Source organism: Pistacia vera, unplaced genomic scaffold (genome assembly GCF_008641045.1).
Source record: "Pistacia vera cultivar Batoury unplaced genomic scaffold, PisVer_v2 Contig283, whole genome shotgun sequence".
NCBI classification, from domain to species: Eukaryota; Viridiplantae; Streptophyta; class Magnoliopsida; order Sapindales; family Anacardiaceae; genus Pistacia; species Pistacia vera.
In genome coordinates this window covers 779,314-802,474 of record NW_022196094.1, presented here as the reverse complement: position 1 = coordinate 802,474, position 23,161 = coordinate 779,314, and the positions used below count along the sequence as shown (strand labels likewise).

Here is a 23,161-nt window from a genome sequence, read left to right as displayed (position 1 = left end):
TTTGAAAAAAGTTAAAAATTAAAAAACTGGAGGAAAATACGGGTTCTTGCCTAGCGACCAAAGGGAAAAGAGGGAGAAGAAAAGGAAAAAAGAGAAGGGGAGGAGGGAAAAGACGGAGAAGAAAGAAGAGAAAGAGAACGGAAAAGAGGGAGAAGAAAAGTTAAAAAAGAGAAGGGGAGGGGGAAAAGACGGAGAAAAAGAAAGAAAGAGAAGGGAGAGATGAACAAGAAGATAAGAGAGGGAAGAGAAAAATGAAATAAAAAAATTTTAGGGATTTATTGATTAATTTAAAATTAATGGATATAAAATTACTATATTACCCTTATTTAAACAGATTTTATTAACAGAGTTAGACAAAAAATGCGATAATTATCATTTTCAAACCTTTTGAGTGTCGTTATGACAAACTATGGGTAGGTGCATGCGCGTTTGGCCTAAATATATTTTAAAATTTTGATCTGGCTTGCAGTCTCGGTCAGCCAGTGACTAATTCCGCCACTGCGAATAATTTAACATTTTAACGTTAATTTTATGTATTTTTAGTTGGAAGTAATTTTTGTTTTATAATATTCTAGAAAGTGCACAACCTAACGGTATTCTCTCTTAAAAAAAAATCAAATCTTAAAATTCTCGAAACGATCTAAACTCACCCACCATCTTAATAAATTACTCTCCTTTTTGTCTTTTTTGATGGCTTCTTGTTCTTCTTCTCTTCCACCAATTCTCCTAGTCCACTTAAACAGTCGCTCTTCCCAATGGACCCTTCATCGCCATCCTCCGTTCAATCCGTCACCTTCTACGACTTCTCGGTCGCATGCGAAACCCAGCTTCCCTCGATCTCGTTCGATCCATCAAAAGGTCTCGCTATTTAATTTCATTTTACTTTTCTTTTTTTGTTTAATTTTGTGAATTTGGGTTTGTTGTTTAATTGTTTATTTATGTGGGTTTTTTTAATTTTTTTTAAATTTAGTTTATTTGTTTGATTGTGTGTGGAATCTGGCCGGTACCGGTTCAGTAACGTTACCGAGGTGATGCTTTGGTAGTGAGTAGCGATGTTTTGGTGGGTCTAGTACAATTTTGTTACTACACCATTGAAAATTTCCAAAATTTAGATACGGTAACGATACCGCGTTCAGTACAGTAGCAAATAGGTACCGGTGCCGTAAGTGGCCAAGGTGATAGTTTGGTTACTAAGTAACAATGTTCTGGTGGGTCTTTGTACCATTTTGTGGCTACATTACCGAAAATTTCTGAAACATAGATACGGTAAGGATACCAGGTCTAGTACGGTAGCAAACCCTTGTTTGAGAGATTTTTGCGATAATGTTACTAAGCTAATATTTAGTGTACAATGTTTCATAATTCTATGGAAAAAATCTCTCTTTTTGGTTTCTAAAACAATGGTTCACCGAACTGAAACAAAGAAATGGTAACCTTACCAGACCCGGCACTGTAGCAAGTTCCCGTTTGAAAGATTTTTTGTAGTAACTATACTAAGTTGATGTTTTGGTGACAATGTTTAAATAATTGGACTGAAAAAAATCGTTTTTGGGATGCTAAATCATGAGCAATCCTAACCATAATATAGGTGCAGTCACATTACAAGGTCCAGTACCGGAGCAGACCCCTGTAACATTACTAAACTGATATTTCATGTAAATAAATGGTATTGGAGAAATTGTTTTTGAATACTAAAACAATGTTACCTCTTGTAACGAAAACATAGGTACAGTAATATTGATGACTGAATACCGTTGCGCCAATGCAAACTTGCTTTATGTGATTTAGGTTTGGTTTATCCAAGTGGGTTTTGTATGTTTATTTCAGCTTTATAGTTTTGTTTTTGTTTTATACTGCAAATCCTGAGAATGATGGGAAGAGTATACAGGAGTTCTTCCTCACAGTGGAAGGTGCTATTAGAGATCATCCCTTGTGGGTTGGTGCTTCCAAGGAAGAAATTGACTCTGCATTGGAGGTAAAAGTTGCTTGTGGTTTTTGATAATTTTTTAGTATGAGATATAAAGTATAACTCAAGTTTGTTTTAGTAATATCTCACGTGTGACATAATAACTAGGCTGGTCGGTCTTTATTAGTTTTTGAAAATATTGAACGACTATGGAATTTAAGTATGTTCTTGGGTCCAAGAGTACCCAATTAATTGTAATGAGATGTGACACAGTAACTAAGGGATCAGGTTTTCATAATTTTGATACTATTGCGTAATGATAGACTTTGTAGATTCATCGAGGTTCTTGATGAATATAATTCAATTTTATTTTTTTAGTATGTAGCATGTTTCAAAATAATTAGCTGTTAATGTATAGTATAACCATGGGAAAATTTATCATGAAACCAGTGTAATGAAATATGAATTCTAACGCCACTTTACTGTAGTAATCTATATATAATGTGTCACCATGACCGGCTGTGTAATGTATAGCTATGGAAAATTCAAGTGATGCTAACGATGTGAAAATTTAATTTACCTTCTCAAAGGTTTTTGAAAATAGTCATGAACCTCTTTCAAAGTTATGTTATTGTAAAATTTTCTGGAAATTTACCATCTCATACACAATTAGGCGTATCTCATCCCCTTTGCTATATGCTGCAGGGATTGGAGAAGTATGTCATGGCAGAGCTGTTTTCTCAGACGTTTTCTTCAATTCCTGAGGATGTGAAGATTGATCAGAAAATCTCTGAGAAGATATGCCTGCTGCAAACCTTCTTGAGGCCTGAGCATTTGGATATACAGGCGGTACTTCAAAATGGAGCTTCATGGCTGGTATGGCAACTGACCTTCTTTTATTGTGGAAAGTTTATTTTATCTGGATTGAAATTAATCTTACACTGCTTATTGTAGGACTAGGTATAGTTTTCTAAGTGTTTTTGATGTGATGGTGGTGGTGTAATTGATATTTTTAGCGCTTCATATTATGATTGCCTTTTGTTCCATTTAAATTGTGAACTTCAATAAATAAATATTTTTGATTGTTCCTCAACAAATGAAATATAGGTTCTAGAATTAAAAGAAAACCCATATGGGGAAGACTGGTCACCTGTTTTTATGGTTCTAATTTTACAGTTCCAAACCCTGACCTCAGAATGTGATAAACAAAATGATAATTATGTTAGAATAGGCAATATCTTGAAAACACTAGATGAAGTTACAGAGATGGGGCATATGCTTAAATTCACACACTCAATCGGACTATTATGATTAGATGTTGGATGCAGCATTACTTTGGCTCCAAAGGAAAGGGAAATGTCTGGCTGCATGGATGTTCCACCGGCCATCTCATTTCGAGTTTAAATAACGCCGCATTTCGTTGTGTCTTATAAATATTATGTCCCTAGTCCCACATCTTTCAGTTAACATGGGAAATTGTGGAATATAAAGTGAGCAAGCAATGCACATCATGCCACAAGAGACTTGGACCAAATTCATTGACCCAGACCAGGAAAGTCCCCGGTCCTTCTTCTGCAGAGATGCAGCGTCATATGAAGGAAATTCTCTCACTTGTGTGAGCGGCTGAGACACGTGTGGGGCCGTTGAATTTCTGTCATGGTCACTTGGCCGATAACACAGTCATTCACATGGTTGTCCTTCAACCAGCTGAACGGGGCTTACAATCTTGTTGCACATTTTTTTTTTTTTTTTTAATTTTAAGTTTGATTTAAATTTAGAGGTTTTAGTTTTATAAAGTTTTATCTCGGTAATTGTATGCTATCCTCTATAATGTTCACAACAGGATGAATTTTTCAATCGCATCAGAATTTGATAAAATGAAATCAACTGTTATCTGTGTATTCATATGCTTAAGTTCACAGAATAGACTATTATGATTGAACATTAGATGCAGCATTACTTTGTTTCTTGTGAAACCATGGAAAGGGTTGGAATTATAATATGGATGAATATTGATAGTACAGAAATATTATTCATTGAGAAAAATAATACAAATTGTGGTTGTCTTGTCATTTATAATTATAGTTTTTCTTTGTTAAGGAATTTATCAATGAAGCTGTAACATCAGGGTGCTGATCATAAATGGTACGAGACTCTTCCTCCGGGCGAAATGTTGCCAAGGAATGAGGCTCTTGGAGGCTACATTTTTGTTTGCAACAACGAAACAATTCAAGAAGATCTTCGCCAGTCGCCGCCAACTCTTTGGTAAAAATTCAGGCCCAATTCTAAAAATTAGTGTAAAATTAAAAAGCGCAGAAAAAAAAACATTTTCTCATTTTTTATAGCTTTTAACACTGATAACGGTTTTTGAATTATGTTTGTAGGGCTTCCATAGGATTCCACACTCTTCCTTGAATATTAACAATTAATTTTGATTTTCTATTTTTTTTTAATTATAAATTAAAGGCTGTAAGTTTTGGAGGGTCAAACATTGACCCAACTGCATGGGAAGACAAGAAGTGCAAAGGAGAATCAAGATTTCCAGCCCAGGTAATTTAATTTCTTAATTATAATTAATTAAATTTTAATTATTATTACTTTAAGTTGGAACTTGACATTGAAGGAGATTAATTAACAAATAATTAATTAATTTCAGGTTAGAATTATAATCAAGAAGAAATGTAAACCATTGGAAGAAGATGCTTTTAGGCCCATTTTATATCACTTTGACGGCCTAAAATTTCGCTCGCAGCTTTTTGTTTCAGAGGTACACTTTGCCTTTGTTTATATATATATATATATATAATTATATATATATATATATATATTATCAATTCTTAGGGTTAATTTTGTTTACTTATAATTGATTCACAAAGTGTTCTTTCTTTCATAATATTGACTAAAAAAAAAAAAAAACCTAGATATGCAAATTGACTTTGATAATAAATCGATGTTGTTAATTGGGGTAGTGTTCGACCGGCATCTGAAAAAACTCTGTGGTATTTTAAAGAGAAATGCGAAAAACACTTTCCTCCTTGGTCTATTCTCTTTTGCATGTGTTAAAAGAAGAGTGAGATAGTGAAAAAGAGACATACATGGAATTTCACATATTTTGTTGTGAATAAATTATTCGAATTTTAAAAATAATTTGGATAGTGTCACGCATAGGTTCCCCTATAATTTTTTGCATATATAGTTGATTAATGTTTCAATTGGATATATTGCAGGCACTTGCATTATTCGACTTGTTCAAAGAGGAAGAAATGTAAAGGGTGAAAAGACAATTATATCCTTGACTTACCATTAACAAACTCATCACTTAGGTTTGGCAAAATATATATGGCTCCAATGAAATGTGAAAGTGACACTACAATATATGTCAATCTTTGTTAGTTATGTATGATGATTAATGCTGTGAACAGAACAGAGCAATAATGCCCTGTTATAGTTTGTAAACCCATGTTGCAATAAATATTGTAATGACTTCGCCACACCTTACATGAATGCATACTTTGTTTAGAAACTAGGACTCCGATGGGGTTAGTAAGATATGAAAAATAAGGAAGATAGAAAAACAATCACACAACACTGAATTTACGTGGTTCGGCAAAACTTTGCTTACATTCACGGATGTGTGTCAAATGACTAAAATAGAGAATGATAGTATAAGTAATACACTCACATTACACCCAAACCAAAACTCGAAACCTGAGGCTCTTTTATCTCTCTCAACACTTTTGCCACTTTATGCACACAAATCCCAAAAGCTGAAATTTTCTTCTGCAATCTGTGGCTCTTATTATTTAACAAGACCTCACAACACTCACTCTTCACCCATACATTTTCTTAACATCAGCACCCACAAGCCTATATTTAATCAAAGAAGAAGAGGAGATGAGCATATTAATTTCTTTGGACAAAGAAACCGTTTCAAATCCAATGCTTACATTGTTGTCAAGGCACTGCGGTTTTTCAGACTTCTTATTCCTTTTATCCATCATAATAAGTTCACGGTGCCATGGTGAATGAATAGAATTTGTATCATACATAGGGACAATAGGCTTCCCTTGTCTTTCTTGCACCAAGCTGTGAATTGTCAAGGGACAGCCATCAATATTTGGGTTGCAGTTAGGCAAAACAACAACAACAAATGCAAATTTGAGAAGATTTTTAATAAGAAGTTCATTTGGCATGTACTTGAGAGATTATCTTATCTAGCCTTCCAACCGTTTCAGAGAGTTACTTTCAATACAAAGTAGTCACCAAGAAAGCTATAATCCAACATTAAACTATTATAAAATGCTCTCAGATTAAAATTGTAAAATCATAACGGAAAAGAAGTTGTTTCATACATTATACATTTGTAGACAGAAGAATCCACTATTGTCTTCCTTTTCACTAAAAGATGATCCTGTGAATCAAAGACAAAGATGATCTAGGATTACACTTCAGTAAAAGACAAAGAATTTCTTATCCAAGTTGGAAATGTCATACCATCATAGGAATTGATCATAAGCGTACTGCAAAACATTTTCTTATCGACAAACATTGCTTCACTCACTCCATTCACAGGATATATTCACCTTGAACATTAATATATACAAATTGTGTATAGATGTTGTCCAAGAAAAAAAGTAATGATTTTAGAGAACATAAGAATAAGTCTACAATATAAGTGGAGAAAGAATGTCTCACATGCTTTATTAAGCGACTTATAGTGACTCAGCAAGAATGTGTAGAGGTCCATTTCTGGGTTTTGCACTCATCATTTCTTCCTTTGAAAAATAAATAAGACAACAAAGTAACTAAATTGAAGAAAGGTCTTATTTCAAGCTTGGACTAATAAAATTTAAGACTAAAAAATTAATAATGAAGATTATTAACCTTTTTACATGGATTTTGGCCTCTTTTTGAAAAACTGAATTTTACAGGCTTCCAGCCTTTCAATCCATGCAAAGAGTTACTTTATGTATAGAGCACGCCACATATGTAGACAGAAGAATCCACTGTTATCGTCCTCTTCATTTATACCATATGAACTACCTTAAGGGCTAAGTCAGTCTTGTGCTGAGGGCAGCTTGATCCTGCGAATCAAAGATGATCTAGGATTACCATTTACTTGGAGTTTAAATATAAAAAGTATGTCAAATATGCTTACATGCAGCTGCATAGTTTTAAATTTTATGGCATTGCAATCGCAGTCAGATTTCATTTCACCTCAACAAAGAATCTCAAATCTAGCAACCATAGATTGTGAAGGAACTTTGGTAGATATTATTGAAAATACTTGAAAATATTGAAATTTGTGTTGAAGACTTTCTTTTGGTTACCTTTCACCCACAAGAGTAGAAGAAACTGATGACTTAAAAAAGAAAGTGGATAAAAACTTCAAATTTCAAGCTTCCTTGTATCAAAATGTCCTACTCCACTCCTGGATTGAAAACTGTAGAGCAACGAAATGGGATATATTCAACACTATTTTATGATTATAATATGGAAAACAATTCACATGTTTGAAATGGACAAACCTGAAATTGGAATGAAATGATTCTCTAATTGGTTCTTCATTTTGGGATCTAAATGACTCAGATTCTGCATACAAATATTACTCTTCTGAGTGGTAGAAGCTCAACTCATCTGAGACACAAAAAGATGAGGAATATAATTCAAATTACATCTCTAATATCAAAACTCACTTACCAAACTAAATCATAATTTAAAATTCTTTTAGTTACCATTCAAATTGAAGAATGTACTCCAAATTTGAGATTTCAGCTATCCACTTGCTTCATCTTGAATATATATATATATATATATATAGTTAGTTAGTGAACCAAACAAAATATAAGACAGAAAAGTTATTAAATAAAACAAGTGATAGACAAATTGCAGTAAAAAACAAGTCAATTTAGGCGGAGGATAAAAGAAATTCGTGTAAGAAAATGACCAACCTGGCTTGAAGTGAGATGATTCTCTAATTGGATTTTGTAAAATCAAATAACTATGTTTATTCTTGCTCCTCTTCCTCCTTTGAATTATTCTTGCTCCTCTTCCTCCTTTGAATTGAAGATTAATTTTCCATCTATACGAACTTCAGGAATGTGAGTAATCTTTGAGTAATATTTTCCTCTGCCACTTTTCCACTATCTTTTTAACAGTGGACAACGGGCAATATGTAACTTCGTAAGAGGAGGTGACAGGCTTTGCAAAGGTTTTAGCTTTGGGCATTCCTCAATCCACAAAGATTCAAGAGAGGTTAGGCTTCCCAGATCTGGGATGGATTTGAGCTTTGGGCATTCTTCAATACTCAAAAATAAAAGAGAGGTCAGGCTTCCCAAATCTGGAATGTATTCGATGTTCGGGAAATTCTTGATCCACAAACTATCAAGAGAGATGAGGCTTCCCAAGTTTGGAATGGTTTTTAGCTCTGGAAAATTTTCGATCTCCAACCGTTCAAGAGAAGTGAGGCTTTGAAGACACAAACTAGATAGAGAAGCTAGAGAGGCGGGCGTTCTAGCAATAACAAGTCGTCTAAGAGAGGTGATTTTCTGCAATGCCCCCTTTAATAGTGGCTTATAGATTTTGGCCTCATTTGCAACATAGAGTAGTTTAAGGTTGGTTGGAACGCCTTCTTCTACAAACAATATTGGACTATCCTTTATATCTAATTCTTGAAGAGAGTTCGGGAATTTGAAGGATATTTCCATATTTGGACAATTCCATATCAAAATACTTTCAAGAAATGTAAGATTGTGTAGGTCTGAAGGCACGAATGTAAGTTTATCACAGTCCACAAACTTAATCACTTTGAGAAACTCATTATTTTCAAATGTCTCTATTGTAGACTCTAGGTTTGAACAAGAGATAATAGAGAGACGTTCAAGTGCCTTAGGAAAAGTTCTTAATAATAGCATTGTGAGGTCTGGACATCCACTAATGCTAAGTTTTTTCAGTGTGTCAGGCAACCAACCATCTGATGAGATGCGGGGTGAGAGATGGATAGTCATTAAGGTATAAGCACTCCAAAAGAGTGGTACTCAAATCCTCCAAATGTTCCACTTCGTGACAATTTTCTATCCTAAGTTCTTTCGAAGATGAAGGTAGTATACCTCTTTCAAAGACTGTCAGAGAATCACAATCTTTAATGACAAGCTTTTCTAGATTTTTTTGCTTCAATCCTTCATGTAAAGATTTTAGAGCCTCCCAATTACTAATCATCAAAGAACTTAGATTTGAAAGAAAATCGATCTCTGGAAACAAAATAAGACTTGTACAGTTTACAAAATACAACTCCTTAAGGGAGGTAAAGCTATGAATATCGTGAAGTGGCTTACCAACACAGGTCAAATTTTGCCATGAATTTGTGAGCTCTTCACAACCCACAATCTTAAAACTTTTTGAAATCCTTGCTTTATCCAATTTCTGAACTTTGGAGTACTTGAAATAGACTTAGAATTTAATTACTGAAATTCAGTAGAAATAGTACTCCTACACACCACTTCCTTACAGTCATTAATTTCTAATCTGCATAGCGATGGAACACTTGGGATTGAAGCCGTCAACTCTGAACACTTCTGAATAAAAAGTCTTTCCAATGAAGGAAGACAGTAAGGTAATGCTCTAGTAAGTTTTGGACATTTAACAATGGAAAGCTCTCGGAGAAGAGGGAATGTTTCGACATCCTCATTTTCTCTCTTAGTGTTCCAACATTGCCATTCTTGCAAATTTTGAAAACGAAGAACCTCTAGTGGCTTCAAAGGCATCTCGACATCTATTTTTTCTAGTCTCTTCATCCCTTCAATGGTTAGGTCTTTAAGTGAGCTCAACATCCAAAGTGAAGGGAAACTTCCACAGTTGTTACAATTCTCTAATTTAAGAATTGTCACATTGGAAAGTGATGACAAATCTCCTAACCAGGATGGAAAACATGCACCATCATAGCACTTAATTAAGAGTTCTTTCAAATTGCTATGAGGTTTTAGCATCTCAAGAACATGTCTTTCTACTTCCTCATTCGGTGAGCCATCGGATTGGGATCCCCATTCCAACAACAATATTTCTAAATCTTCCATATTTTTTAGTATGGGCTCTCTTATTTGGTTTTGATGACTAACATTCTCTAATTTGGAAATGTGAAGCTCTCTTTGAAGAAATCTTAAATTCTTCAAATCATTCAAATTAAATTTTTTCCCTTTGACCACAATAAAATTAGACAACATTCGGAGGTTTATCAACTCTTTCATCCTAGATGACATCCCTTTTAATGACTTTGCACCTTTAATATTAAGATGACATAGATTGGTCAAATGCCTCATCCTAGAAGGTAACTTCAATAGACGAGAACAATCTTTTAGTAGCAAAGCTTGCAAGTTAAGTAATGAGCTTGTTGACTCAGGTAAACTTTTCACCATCGTGTTGGACAAATTGAGATACTTTAGATGTATCAATCCTCCAATGGAATTCGGTAAATATGTGATCTAGTATCTTCCTAGGGATAGAACTCTTAACTTCTTGAAATGCGGCAACAAATGAAAAATAATTGTAGCATCTATGTACTTACGGTCATATCGACTAGAAGGACTCATAAACATTGGAAAGAATGTTCTTAGACTTTTCATTTTTTGCAAGTCCTTGAACATATTTTTTCCATCATAATTTTTAGAAATATAAGAAAAATGACAAGTCTTTTCAAATTTTTTTGGTAGCATAGAATTGGCTTCCTCAAATCTAAAGCTGATTTCTCCAAAAACCAGTTGTGCTAGATCATGAACAAGGTCATGCATTACATATTTAAAATCATTGCTACTTGATTTTTGAAAAAGTGACCTTGAACATAAGTGATGAAAATACTCACTAGCCAAATTCAAGTGCTTACTTGATTGTTGAATAATGTCTTCTCCCAACCACAAAAGCTCAAGTTTCTTCTCATCGATCTCATAATCTTTTGGAAAAACTGCACAATGAGCAAAACATCTTTTAAGATGTGGAGGAAGATGGAGGTAGCTTAACCTTAACACAGGAAGTATATCGTTTCTAGAAGATGAATCCCATAGTTTGCTGTTTAATATATTCTCCCAAGCATTAACTCTCTGTTCATAATGTAGAAGACCATCTAGAGTCTTTGCTGCCAAGGGCAATCCTCCACATTTTTTAACAACGCTTTCACGAAATTTTCCAAGAGCATCAATATCCATACCAATCGAAGGTGCGTGCTCCAAAAACAAATTCCAACATTCTTCATCTAATAGACCATTTAATTTATGAGTTTCAAAGGATCTCATTGTTAATGCAACTTTTTCAAAGCGTGTAGTCACAATTATTTTACTTCCCCGTGCACAATCCTTGAATGAAGACTTGAAAGTTTCCCACAAGCTATAATTCTCGTTCCAGACAAGATCTAAGACCAGCAAGAATTTTCTTCCACGTATTTCCTCTTTTAACTTATCTTGAACTTTGTTTGAACTATTTAGACCGCTGAATGAGTGATTTATTGACTCGAGAACTGACTTTGAGGTTCTCATAATATCAAAATTGTTTGAGATAGAAATCCATGCTTTTTTTTCAAACTTGAGACGTTTCAATTCCTTGTCATTGTCCACCTCCCAAGCAAGTGTTGTTTTGCCGAGTCCTCCCATACCCACAATTGCTATCACCCCAAAGTTGCAATCAATTGGTTTATCGCTTGACAACATCTTATGTATTTCTTTTTTGTTTTCACCTCTCCCATAAACAGGTGCTTCAGTTGGTAGACTGGAAGTGGGTGGTCTTGGATCTGCTCCTTGCTAAGTAGATGCAGCAGTACTTGATGTTGATGTCCCTCTAGAAGTCTCGTGCATTAGTCCAAGTTCAACTCGTTCTTTATAGAGCTCTTCGAATCTATCATTGATATTGTTGTGATGTGGCACTGACTTATGCCTATGTGGAAGTCAACCTATAACTTGGAATAGTCAAAGTTATTTGTTAAAAGCTAAGGGCATTTCTGGAAAATTATCAATAAACCTAATCTAAATTAGGTTTTTTTGGATCGAGTTTTCATTCTCGATCTTTCTCTCTTGGTCACAGAGAGAGAAAGGTTGTTACGATTTTGGGATGTGCTGGAACCTTGAAGATCGTTGATGGAATCAAATGGTAGTGGTAGGTTTAGCTATGTTTTCTGTTTTTCCCTTACATCTTGTGTATAAATCTCACTATTTTCTGGTTGTTTGGTATGTATGAGAGGAGAGGAAACATCTGGGTTTCAGGTGCATTACAAAGGGTTCTTTCTCGGGTTTTGATATGTGGAAAGGAGTGAGCTGAAATCTCTGTAAAGTTATTCTTATTTCTCATAGTGAATCTTTCTTACTATCATGAAGAGTGGATGTAGGTAATCTAATAGATTACAGAACCACTATAAATCCTAGTGTTCATTTATCTTTCTGCTTTTTACTTTATTGTTATTACTTGTGATTCTGTTTGCTTGGATTGAATACTGCACTCTTGCTTTTTGAAATTGGTCTCATGTTTAACAAGTGGTATCAGAGCTAGGTTTCTTTCTAGCACCTAGGTTTCATTCTAGGTTGTGAGATTGATTTTCCAATTTTTGTGGTTGTCTAGGTTTAGATCTGTTTTTTACAGTTACGAATTCTTGACTTAAGGTTTTTTTGAGTCTTGGGAAATTTTGGGTTTTCACACTCTTAGCAACTGTGAGATTTAGGAACCTAGATATGTCTAAGTTTGAAGTAGAAAAATTCATAGGGGATAATGATTACGGGTTATGGAAGATGATGATGAGGACTGTCTTAGTTAAGGATGGATTGTCTGCTACTTTAGAGGGTAAGGATAGCTTACCAGAGTCTCTATCCTAGAAGGAGAAGAAAGATCTGTTAGATAAAGCTTACAGTACTCTAATTTTAGGTTTGGGGGATAAAGTCCTAAGAGAGGTTAAGAAATGACCACACTAGCAGGGATTTGGGAAAAATTAGGATCTCTATACCTGTCAAAGTCTTCTCCTAATAGGTTAGTTTTAAAATAGAAATTTTTCAGTTTTAAAATGGATGAAAGCAAAATATTAGGAGAAACTATGAATGACTTTATGAAACTAGTACAGGATTTAGAAGGTCTTAGTGTTAAAGTTGAGGATGAAGATCAAGTTGTGATACTTATTAATTCTCTCCCCAAAATGTTTTCAAATTTCGTTGACACCCTTAAGTATGTTAGACAAACCCTTAAGCTAAATGAAGTAGTAGTAGCCATTACTGTTAAGGTGCTGAATTTAAAAAGGAGGGTAAGCTAGATGTAGAAGGGCCTAATATCAGAGGTCTGAGAAGAAGATGTCAAAGAAAGGTCATTTTAGGGGTAGATATAAGTCCAAATCCAAGTTTGTGAGGAAGTGTTTTCATTGTCATAAGGAAAGGCATGTTAAGATAGATTGCCTAGATAGAAAGAAAAGATCAGGAGAGAAAGAGGCTAATGGTAGTGTAGATATAGCCTCTGATGGATATGAAAGTTCTGATGTCCTAGTAGCTTCTGATAGAGAATCTCAATCTGAGTGGATTTTAGATTCTGGATGTACTTTCCACATGACTCCAAATAGGAGTTTTTTGATGAATTTTAAGAAGATAGAATCAGGCAAGGTTCTAATGGGGAATAATGCAGTGTGTAATGTCTTAGGCATTGGAGATGTCAAGTTAAGTTTTCATGATGGTAGTAGCAGAGTCCTTACAGAAGTTAGGTACATACCTGAGTTGAAAAGGAACTTAATCTCCTTAGGCAACTTAGACTCAAATGGTTTTAGCTACAAAGCTCAAGGTGAAGTCCTTAAGGTTACTGAAGGACCTTTAATAGTAATGAAAGGAGAGAAAAAGAATGGCTTATATGTTCTAAATGGGTCAACTGTTACTGGAATAGCAGCAGTGACCTCACAGAAACCTAATAAGACCTCTATTTGGCATAAAAGATTAGGACACATTAGTGAGAGAGGATTGATAGAGCTTAGTAAGCAAAATGCTTTAGGAGGGGATAAAGTAGAGAAACTGTCTTTTTGTGATCACTGCATTTATGGAAAAATGAGTAGAATTAAGTTTGATGTTGGAAAACATTGTTCAAATTCTATTCTGGATTATATTCACTCTGATGTGTGGGGACCTACAAGTATCCCTCTTTGGGAGGCTGTAGATTTTTCATCATATAATAGATGATTTTTCTAGGAAAGTCTGGATCTACTTCTTGAAAACTAAGGGAGAGGCCTTTAGGAAATTCAAAGATTGGAAGGTTATGATAGAAAATCAATCTGGGAAGAAAATCAGGAAACTTAGAACTAATAATGGGTTAGAATTTATCAATGAAGAGTTTGATAGTTTGTGTAGGGAAAGTGGAATTCTGAGGCATAGAACAGTAAGACACACACCCCAGCAAAATGGTTTAGCAGAAATGATGAATAGACCATTATAGAAAAGGTTAGAAGCCTATTATCCTGTTCTAAATTATCTACCAAGTTTTGGGCAGAAGCTACCCACACTGCTGTTTATCTAATAAACGGAATAGCTTCCTCAGCCATTAATTTCAAAACACCCATGGAGAAATGGTCAGGACATCCTGCAAATTATAGTAACCTTAGAGTTTTTGGCTACACTGTGTTTGTTCATGATAAATCTGATAAGTTGCAACCAAGGGCTATTAGATGCACTTTCTTAGGGTATCCTAATGGCATAAAAGGGTACAAATGTTGGGATGTTGTAGGGAAAAGGTGCATTGTCAGCAAAGATGTTAGGTTTAATGAGGATGAGCTGGGTGGTTTGAGTCAGGAAGAGAGTGACAATACAGATAGGACAAAGGTGTTTAACCTGGACCTAGGTTGAAAAGTTTCAAACCTCAACAATTCTCATTTAGAACCCCCATAAGAAAACCCTCAGGTGGATGAACCTAGCCTAGATGATAATAATGGTGATGAAAATGACCTACAAAATTATCAATTAGCTAGAGATAGAGAAAGAAGACAAACTAGACTACCTAGTAGATACTCGCATGCTGATATGGTAGCTTTTGCTCTTCAAGTTGCTGAAGAAATTGATGAGGAACCTAAAACAGTTAAGGAAGCCATAAATAGTAGAGATTTTAGGTAGTGGAAATTGGCCATGCAGGAAGAGTATGATTCCTTAATTAAAAATCAGACCTGGATTCTTATTAACAAACTTGAAAGCAGTAGGGTTGTTAAATGCAAATGGGTTTTCAAAAGGAATGAGGGTATACCAAGCGTAGAAGCACCTAGGTTTAAAGCAAGGTTAGTGGCAAAAGGCTTTACACAGGTTGAAGGGGTAGACCATAATGAGATCTTCTCACCAATTGTGAGATACACCACTATTAGAATCCTTTTATCCTTGGTAGCTCAGTTTGGTTTAGAACTAGAGCAATTAGACATCAAAACAGTTTTCTTAAATGGGGATTTAGAAGAAGAAATTTTGATGGAACAACCTGAGTTGTTTGAAATGGGGTCTAAAAACCAAGTTTGCCTTTTAAAAAAATCCTTGTACGGGTTAAAGCAATCACCTAGGCAGTGGTATAGGAAGTTTGACAGTTTATGGTGAATGCTGGTTTTATTCGAAGTAGCTTTGATGGTTGCTTTAATTTCAAGTGTTTGTATGGTGAATGCTACATCTACCTGGCTTTGTATGTGGATGATATGCTTCTAGCTTATAAAGATCTTTCTGAAATTACTAGATTCAAAGAAGAGATGAGTAGACAATTTGAAATGAAAGATTTAGGGCAAGCCAGAAAGATCCTAGGTATGAATATTGAAAGGGATAGGAAAACTGGAAGACTTGTGTTGTCACAGAAAGAATATGCTGAAAAAATCATAAAGAAGTTTAACATGAATGATTCTAAACCTGTCAAAACACCTTTAGGTCAGCATTTTAAACTTAGTACAGTCCAATGCCCAAAAACAAAAGAAGAAAAGTGGGAAATGGCCTGCATTCCATATGTAAATGCAATAGGGAGTTTGATGTATCTAATGGTCTGTACCAGACCAGATTTGGCTTTTGCAGTCAATTCTGTAAGTAGGTTTCTGAGTAACCCTGGAAAGAGTCATTGGGAAGCTGTAAAATGGGTGCTTAGATATGTAAGGGGTACATTGTCCATTGGTATTGTTTATAGTAGAGGGCAAAATCAGGTGAATCTTATTGTAGGATGTGTGGATGCTGATTATGTTGGAAATGTAGACAATAGAAAATCCATGACTGGTTTCTGTTTTTCTATTTGGGATAATCTGGTTTGCTAGAAGGCTAACTTGCAGGCTATAGTTACTTTGTCAACTATGGATGCAGAATATGTGGCAATTATAGAAGCAATTAAAGAGGCAATGTGGCTAAAGGGAATGCTTGATGAGATGGGACTAAATCAGCAGCAAGTTCCAATCAAGAGTGACAGTCAAAGTGCAATTTTTTTGTGCAAAAATCAAGTCTTTCATAAGAGGTCAAAACACATTGATGTCAGACTCCATTTTATCAGAAATCTGATTGAAGATAAAGTCATTAAGGTGGAAAAGATTCCTGGAAAAGAAAACCCAGCAGATATGTTCACCGAGTCTGTTACTTTAGACAAGTTAAGGCTCTTTAAGAGTCTTCTACATATTGAAGAAAGTTAGAGACGTTTTTCCAAGGTAGTAATGAATGGCAAAGATCAAATGCCAAGGTAGAGATTTGTTGTGATGTGGCATTGACTTATGCCTACGTGGAAGTCAACCTATAACTTGGAATGGTCAAAGTTATTTGTTAAAAGCTAAGGGGCATTTTTGGCTTTTCCTATTATTAATAAACCTAATCTAAATTAGGTTTTGTTGGATCGAGTTTTTATTCTCTATCTTTCTCTCTTGGGTACAAAGAGAGAAAGGTTGTTACGATTTTGGGATGTGCTGGAACCTTGAAGATCGTTGATGGAATCAAAAAGTGGTGGTGGGTCTTAGCTGTGTTTTCTATTTTTCCCTTACATCTTGTGTATAAATCTCACTGTTTTCTGGTTGTTTGGTATGTATGAGAGGAGAGGAAACATCTGGGTTTCGAGTGTATTACAGAGGGTCCTTTCTCGGGTTTTGATATGTGGAAAGGAGTGAGCTGAAATCTCTGTAAGGTTATTCTTATTTCTCATAGTAATCTTTCTTACTATCCTAAAGAGTGGATGTCGATAATCTAATAGATTACCAAACCACTATAAATCCTGGTGTTCTTTTATCTTTCTGCTTTTTACTTTATTGTTATTACTTGTGATTCTATTTGCTTGGGTTGAATACTGCACTCTTGTTTTTCGAAATTGGTCTCATGTTTAACAGATATCTTTCATCTTGGATCACATACTGAAATCAAACTTTATAGAGTGAGGATTGAAATTATTAAAACAAGAAGGGGTAATAATGGAGTTTTGCCGCGAAACCTCATAGGCAAACTCTTCCAGCAAATCCTCTACATCATAAGCCAAGTCTTGGAGATCATCGAGCCACAGTTTCACAGCGTCGTTCATGCGTTGCTTCTCTTCTGCAGTGCGAAAAACCGCCCGAATTTTCTTCTTCTTTTCCCACTTCTTCAGCTTTGAACGAACCCCTTCTTCAGTTGCAAAATAATTGAACAACTCAGGGGACGAGAGCTTTTCAAACAACAAAGGAAGGGCTGCAGAGAGCAAAAGTTCAGCCATGGTTTTGGTTGTCACGACTAGAGAACAATGGATGTGTATGAAAGCAAAGCAAAACAGAAAATGGTTAGTTTTGTGTAAGAATGCTGAAACTTGATTCAAGATACAAGAAAGGCACAGGCTTTGGTAGCTACAATTACTATAATAATTAACTATTTTTTAGTAATAATTTAGTATTTTAGAGTTAATTACAAAAGGGAGCTGTTGAAGATTCCTTCAATACTCATTAATTTTACCCCAGAGAAAAGCTAGTTGCTCTTTTGTTATATTAAAATGGATCAGACAAAATGCTAGAACATGAAACAAGTATTATTGGACAATAGTAGACCGAAACTATAGGGTTATCGTTTCTTAATATATGACATTTTCTCAATTCTTATTAATTAGCTGGTTCTTCATATTTTAATTCCCTTCAAAGGCGGATCATGTCTCTTTCTCCAAAGACTATTTTTGTTTCTTGTGAAACCATGTGCATTTCATCACTCTTCAACAATTTATATGCATGAATATTGATAGTACAGAAATATTTATTCATTGAGAAAAAAAATAATACAAATTGTGGCTTATATTTCACTATATTTTAATATTTTCTTTAAAAAAAAAAATTTAACCAATAATTTTTTTTTATAAATTTGATCTGGCTTGCAGTCTTGGTCAAGCCAGTGGCTAGTTCTGCCACGGCAAATATTTAATGTTACTTTTATGTATTTTTAGTTGAAGTATCTTTTGATTTATACATTGAGTAAAATAAGTTTAGTTTATGTATGTTTGTATGATTAAAGAAACATGCTTTATATGATAAGACTGTTTATAGATCGAAGAAAATGGGTTCATTTCATTTGTTCTATGATCCAAAATATTTGGTACATTATCGATATTTTTCGCCGCAAAACACGATAAATTTTTTATATTAAATTAACAATAATACTACTCTTTCCAAAACTTATCCCAAATTTCCTGCTCCAAGAGATATGTTAGCATATGTGGCATTAATATGTAAATAAATTGATGATGCATTGAACAAATTGATAATGCTTGCACAATGACACATCATTTAGTACGTGAAATTTGAGATAATTATTTGGAATGAATAGTGTCAAGGGTGGATGTAATACTAGTATCAATTTAAAAAAAATATATATTAATATGTACAATTTCTAGATTTTGACACACCTTAATATAAATATTAATGGATAAAAATATTAGTGCGTAATTAGTTTTTATTTTGATCCACCCTAACAAAAATTTATGGATTCACTCCTTAATAGAAATATTAATGGATAAATATTAATGGATTCACTCCTTAACAGAAATATTAATGAATAACAAAGATTTTGACACACCTTAATAGAAATATTAATGGATAAAAATATGAATGTGTAATTAGTTTTTATTTTGATCCACCCTAACAAAAATTTATGGATTCACTCTTGAGTAGTATTACTCTTAAACTAAATAAGTTGAAATTTTGTTTGCAATACAACTTATGTATTAATGAAATTTAGACAATTAAAATGTGATGTTTTCTGTTCTCTTTCAAATAATAAGGTTATAGTAATGATCTTTTTTTTCTTTTAGAATAAAATTCTATAATTCGAATTCGCACCACTTATTCTCATAAAATTTTATACATCATCATTATTTTTTCACTATAGAATTTATTGGGGGGCTTTTAAAGAAGTATGGTTATAGACGGAGTGAGGATAGGGAGTTGGTTTGATAGTATTGGGAAGGTAAAAAATACAATTACCCCTGATTTATTACGTGTGTTCCATCGCACAAAAGTCTATGGTCGGGATTCTTAACCGAGTATTATAGGATGTAAACATAAAGTCTTGAGTGAGTGATTTCTCTTGTCCCTTTTATTTGGGAGTGGACTGCAACTTCCTTTTTAATGGATTCTGGGCCTCCATGCCTCTTGTGGCATGGACTCTCTTTCACTCTTCTATTGCATGGGCTTGGGTTCATTATTTTGAACCCAACAACTTTTATACATAAATTCAGCTCACTTATTACTTAAATTAATTTTTATACAAATAAAAAATAAATAAATTTGTAATCAATATAATTTCTATAATGCCTTATTGATATATTTAATAATATTTTTTTTTTTTTAAAACACAGTAAAAGTGTTCTAAATGAACTAATAAGAATAATTCATAAATGTAAATAATATCTATCATCTATAAATGAAATTAGGAATATAGAAAATTACTCAAATATGTATGCTTTTTTTTTTTTTTTTTTTTTTCTCTATAGGAGATGTATCAATATATAAATTATTCATAGATAAAAATCTTGTTAACTGTTATTTACTTATTTTTATTTATGAACATAATAACAATAAATTTGAAATTGTAATCTTCATAACCGAATTTTCAGGTACCCGGTTTTTTTCAGTTTTCGGTTATGGATCGATTATCGGGTTACGGGTTTTTTTGCACACCCCTAACAAACGCATGAAATTATATTAACAAATTCTTTCTCCTCATCTCGAAACTAGGTTAAAAAAATTTTTATATACAAAATTATGCATTTTCTTTTATATAACATGTAATTTTTAGCAAATATTAAAAACATATTAGTATTGAAAGAGGCAAGAGATTATTGTATGAAATTATCATCAAATTGATGGGGTTTTGTTGTTGTATGGGAGGGAGTGAGCTTTGGATACAAGCGGAGAACGGCTCGGCTCCGCTCGAGAAAAGCTCGAGTTTGGCTCGGCTTGATTCGAGTCGAGCTCGAGCTGCTTAAGTGCATTTTCGAGCGGAGCCCAAGCCACCCAGTGCTCGGCTCGATAGGCTCGTGAGGGTATGAGTGTAAGTTTTTTAAATATAAGGTGTAAGTTTTTCAAGTATAAAGGTGTCTATGTACTTTATTATTTTACATATAAATTGTTTATTCTAAAAACTCTTAACACATTTTTCATCACAACTGCACTTCTTCTCCTTTCTTTTCACTTTTCTTTTTCTTCTCCTTTCCATCACTGCCACACTTCTTCTCCTTTCTTGTCTCCTTCCTTCTTCTTCTCCTTTCCTTCTTCTTCTCCTTTCCTTTCTCTTTCCTTCTTCTCTCCTTTAGCTCTTCTACCTCAAATCTATGGCATTACAAATCTTGTCTCACTCTCCTTTCTCCAAACTGCTTTTTCTTCTTAAAAAATGAGGTTGTTGCTTTTACAATATCGTTAATGTTTTGAAGAATCTGATGGGTTAGCTTTGGATTTTTTTTTTTTTTTTTAAAGATTATTGGTGGGTTGTTTTGGATAAAAGTATGTTAAACGAGTTAAGCTTCGAGCTCATCAAATAATCTCGAGCCGAGCTTTAAGCTTGGTTTCCAGAGCTCGTCAAACCCAAGCTCGAGCTCGAGTTCGTTAAATTTTCTCGAACCAAGTGTCAAGTCCTATAGTGTTCGGCTCGGCTCAGCTCGTATACAGTCTTAAAGCGGAGGATGAGGAAGAATCAATTACGTAGAAGGAAGATCCGAATGCATGAAGCCAAAGCAGTTGGGTAACCAAATAATATTATTTAGTTTGTACATACGTACACATGTCCCATGTGCATTTGTATATTCAAATATTTATAAATAATATTTATATATGTGAGAGAAAGGGAGAATACTTTTGACAAAGTCAAGAGTGAGTGAAGAAGAGAGAAACATTGGAACCTGGCCTCAAAGCTGTAAGTTTCTACATTTTTTTTTTTTAATTTCTTTTGAAATATTACTTACTATATTTATGAGTGCATGGTTGTTCAAGAAATATAAATTTAATTTACTCTGATGAATAATTTTACAGATTACAGAATTTTGAATTACTTAATATATTCATCAGATCTGGCTTCACATACTTTGTCTGGAGCAATTGCATCTCTCTCCAAAACATTCATATCTGGATCCATGTTTGATAACATATATACTTGGATTTTTCTTTGATTTTATTTTAATTTTATGAAAAATTAGCATCTATTTAAACAAATTTGGTTGAAGATTTACTGATATTTATAGTGCCTCAAAATTGTTTCCAGTGGCCGAAATGTCAGATATGAACTTCCAAGGCTAATTAAAAGGTAAATAGTGCCTTTATTGTTTCATGGTATATATGTAGAAATCTATTCTCAATAAAAAGATATTAATATTTCAAAGAATTAAAATGGGAAAAAATATTGTTTTTTTAATTTAAAAAAAAAATCAATTTGCCTTGTTTTGCTAAGGTTTTTTTTTTAAAAAAGGATATTTTTGGGACTTGGGATACCCACTGATGGGTTAAATTGTAATTATTATTCAAAATAGGAGAACAGAAAAAAATAGAATGACAATTTCTGATAGAGTAGAAATGCAGAGAGACAGAGAGAAACTAGTTTATAATTGCCTTGAAATTTCCATGAATCTTCCTTAAAGGTTTTTGATATTTTCTTTACTCTTTTTTTTTTTTTTTTTTTTTTTTTTTTTTTTTTTTTTTTTTTGTTTTAAGGGTTTATGAGAAGAATAATCATCCGTTAAGCAATTCATTATGATTTATGCACTTAAAATTGACACTGTTCCTTGTTGCAAGTACTTTGTACACAATATTTACGAATATGATACCTGTTTATTTTTATAAAATGTGGAAAATTAATTTCTGAAGCGTCAACAAAGTGTAGTGGAAAATGACATTTAATTTTGAAGTACGTTTCCTCAATTACTTCAATTTCTTTCTAATGATGTGTTTTGTTCTTTCTAATGAAGTGTTTTGTGATTGATGAAGAACCCAATTCCTGGAATGTCATTAATATTTTGTCTACTTAAACAGAACTGAAAAGCATTTCATTAGTTGAAGGCGATGGCTGGTTCCTTCTTGTCTTCCACCAACAATCCTTCAAAGGAGTTTGAAGTTTTTCTTAGTTTCAGTGGCAAGGACACCCGCAAAAATTTCATGAGCCATCTCCATGGGGCTTTGTGTCGTGCAAATATTAATACTTTTGTGGATGACCACATTGCCAAAGGAGAAGAATTTTTATCGGTTATTTCAAATGCCATTAAAGCAGCAAAGATTTCGGTCATTATTTTCTCAGAAAATTATGCGTCTTCTAGATGGTGCCTCCAAGAACTCGAAGAAATCATTTTCTGCAAGGAAAAAAAGAAGCAGATTGTTATACCAATTTTCTATCACGTAGCTCCGTCAGATGTAAGGCATCAATGTAATCGTTTTGGAAACGAATTTGCTGCTCTTCAGGATCATCCTAAGGTGAACTTAGAGATGCTGCAGGAATGGAAGACTTGTTTGAAAGATGCAGCTAGTCTAGCTGGCTATGAAATAAATAATCATGGAAAGTAGGTTTTTATTCCATAATACTTCGCTTTTTGTAATTCGTTTAGTGTATTAAACATTTCCAAACGCTCGAATTGAATGAAAACTAAATAAACATAATTTCTAACTAATTAAAGTTTGTTTTGTTGTTTATTTTTAGGTCTGAATATGAATTTGTAGATGAAATTTCAGGCGATATACTAAATAAATTGTCTCCAAGGGATAAACAAGTGTTGAATAATTGTGGAGTAGATGATGGTTGTAAATATAAAGTTGAGGGATTCAGAGAGAAGGAAGCCCATCAACTTTTCAAT

General features: G+C 33.8%; 3 protein-coding genes and 1 long non-coding RNA gene across 6 annotated transcripts; 2 read left to right on the top strand and 2 right to left on the bottom strand.

The window, feature by feature from the left end:
- Positions 1 to 645: 645 nt before the first annotated feature.
- On the top strand, positions 646 to 5,325 carry LOC116134108 (vacuolar protein sorting-associated protein 9A-like). Of its 3 annotated transcripts, none has more exons than XM_031419773.1 (6): positions 646 to 858; positions 1,889 to 1,975; positions 2,612 to 2,782; positions 4,035 to 4,171; positions 4,291 to 4,456; positions 5,134 to 5,325. In XM_031419773.1, the coding sequence occupies exons 1-5, from the start codon at positions 691 to 693 to the stop codon at positions 4,319 to 4,321; spliced, it is 594 nt and encodes a 197-aa protein (XP_031275633.1). In that variant the 5' UTR covers positions 646 to 690; the 3' UTR covers positions 4,322 to 4,456; positions 5,134 to 5,325. The 3 variants fall into 3 exon arrangements, with proteins under 3 accessions (XP_031275633.1, XP_031275634.1, XP_031275635.1); XM_031419774.1 differs by having other exon boundaries at positions 4,007 to 4,171; XM_031419775.1 differs by lacking the exons at positions 646 to 858; positions 1,889 to 1,975 and having other exon boundaries at positions 2,584 to 2,782.
- A 2,724-nt stretch (positions 5,326 to 8,049) lies between these two features.
- On the bottom strand, positions 8,050 to 8,913 carry LOC116134144 (protein SUPPRESSOR OF npr1-1, CONSTITUTIVE 1-like). The gene has a single exon (XM_031419829.1). The coding sequence runs from the start codon at positions 8,911 to 8,913 to the stop codon at positions 8,050 to 8,052; it is 864 nt and encodes a 287-aa protein (XP_031275689.1).
- Positions 8,914 to 9,366: 453 nt separating this feature from the next.
- Positions 9,367 to 11,598, bottom strand: LOC116134143 (putative disease resistance RPP13-like protein 1). Its single transcript, XM_031419828.1, has 2 exons — positions 10,782 to 11,598; positions 9,367 to 9,815 (listed from the first exon to the last, which is right to left on the bottom strand). Exons 1-2 carry the CDS (start codon positions 11,596 to 11,598, stop codon positions 9,367 to 9,369), a joined length of 1,266 nt encoding a protein of 421 aa, XP_031275688.1.
- A 9,592-nt stretch (positions 11,599 to 21,190) lies between these two features.
- Positions 21,191 to 22,862, top strand: LOC116134111. The gene is made up of 3 exons (XR_004128647.1): positions 21,191 to 21,240; positions 21,586 to 21,627; positions 22,350 to 22,862. It is a non-coding gene; the product is annotated as an uncharacterized LOC116134111 (long non-coding RNA).
- The last annotated feature ends 299 nt before the right edge of the window (positions 22,863 to 23,161 follow it).

Coding starts and splice junctions, on each gene's coding strand:
- LOC116134108 (XM_031419773.1), top strand. CDS start 691: ATGGCTTCTTGTTCTTCTTCTCTTCCACCAATTCTCCTAGTCCACTTA. Junction 1,976..2,611: donor AAATTGACTCTGCATTGGAG/GTAAAAGTTGCT, acceptor TATATGCTGCAG/GGATTGGAGAAGTATGTCAT. Junction 2,783..4,034: donor AAAATGGAGCTTCATGGCTG/GTATGGCAACTG, acceptor CTGTAACATCAG/GGTGCTGATCATAAATGGTA.
- LOC116134144 (XM_031419829.1), bottom strand. CDS start 8,913: ATGACTATCCATCTCTCACCCCGCATCTCATCAGATGGTTGGTTGCCT.
- LOC116134143 (XM_031419828.1), bottom strand. CDS start 11,598: ATGTTGTCAAGCGATAAACCAATTGATTGCAACTTTGGGGTGATAGCA. Junction 9,816..10,781: donor AGACATTATTCAACAATCAA/GTAAGCACTTGA, acceptor CATCCTGGTTAG/GAGATTTGTCATCACTTTCC.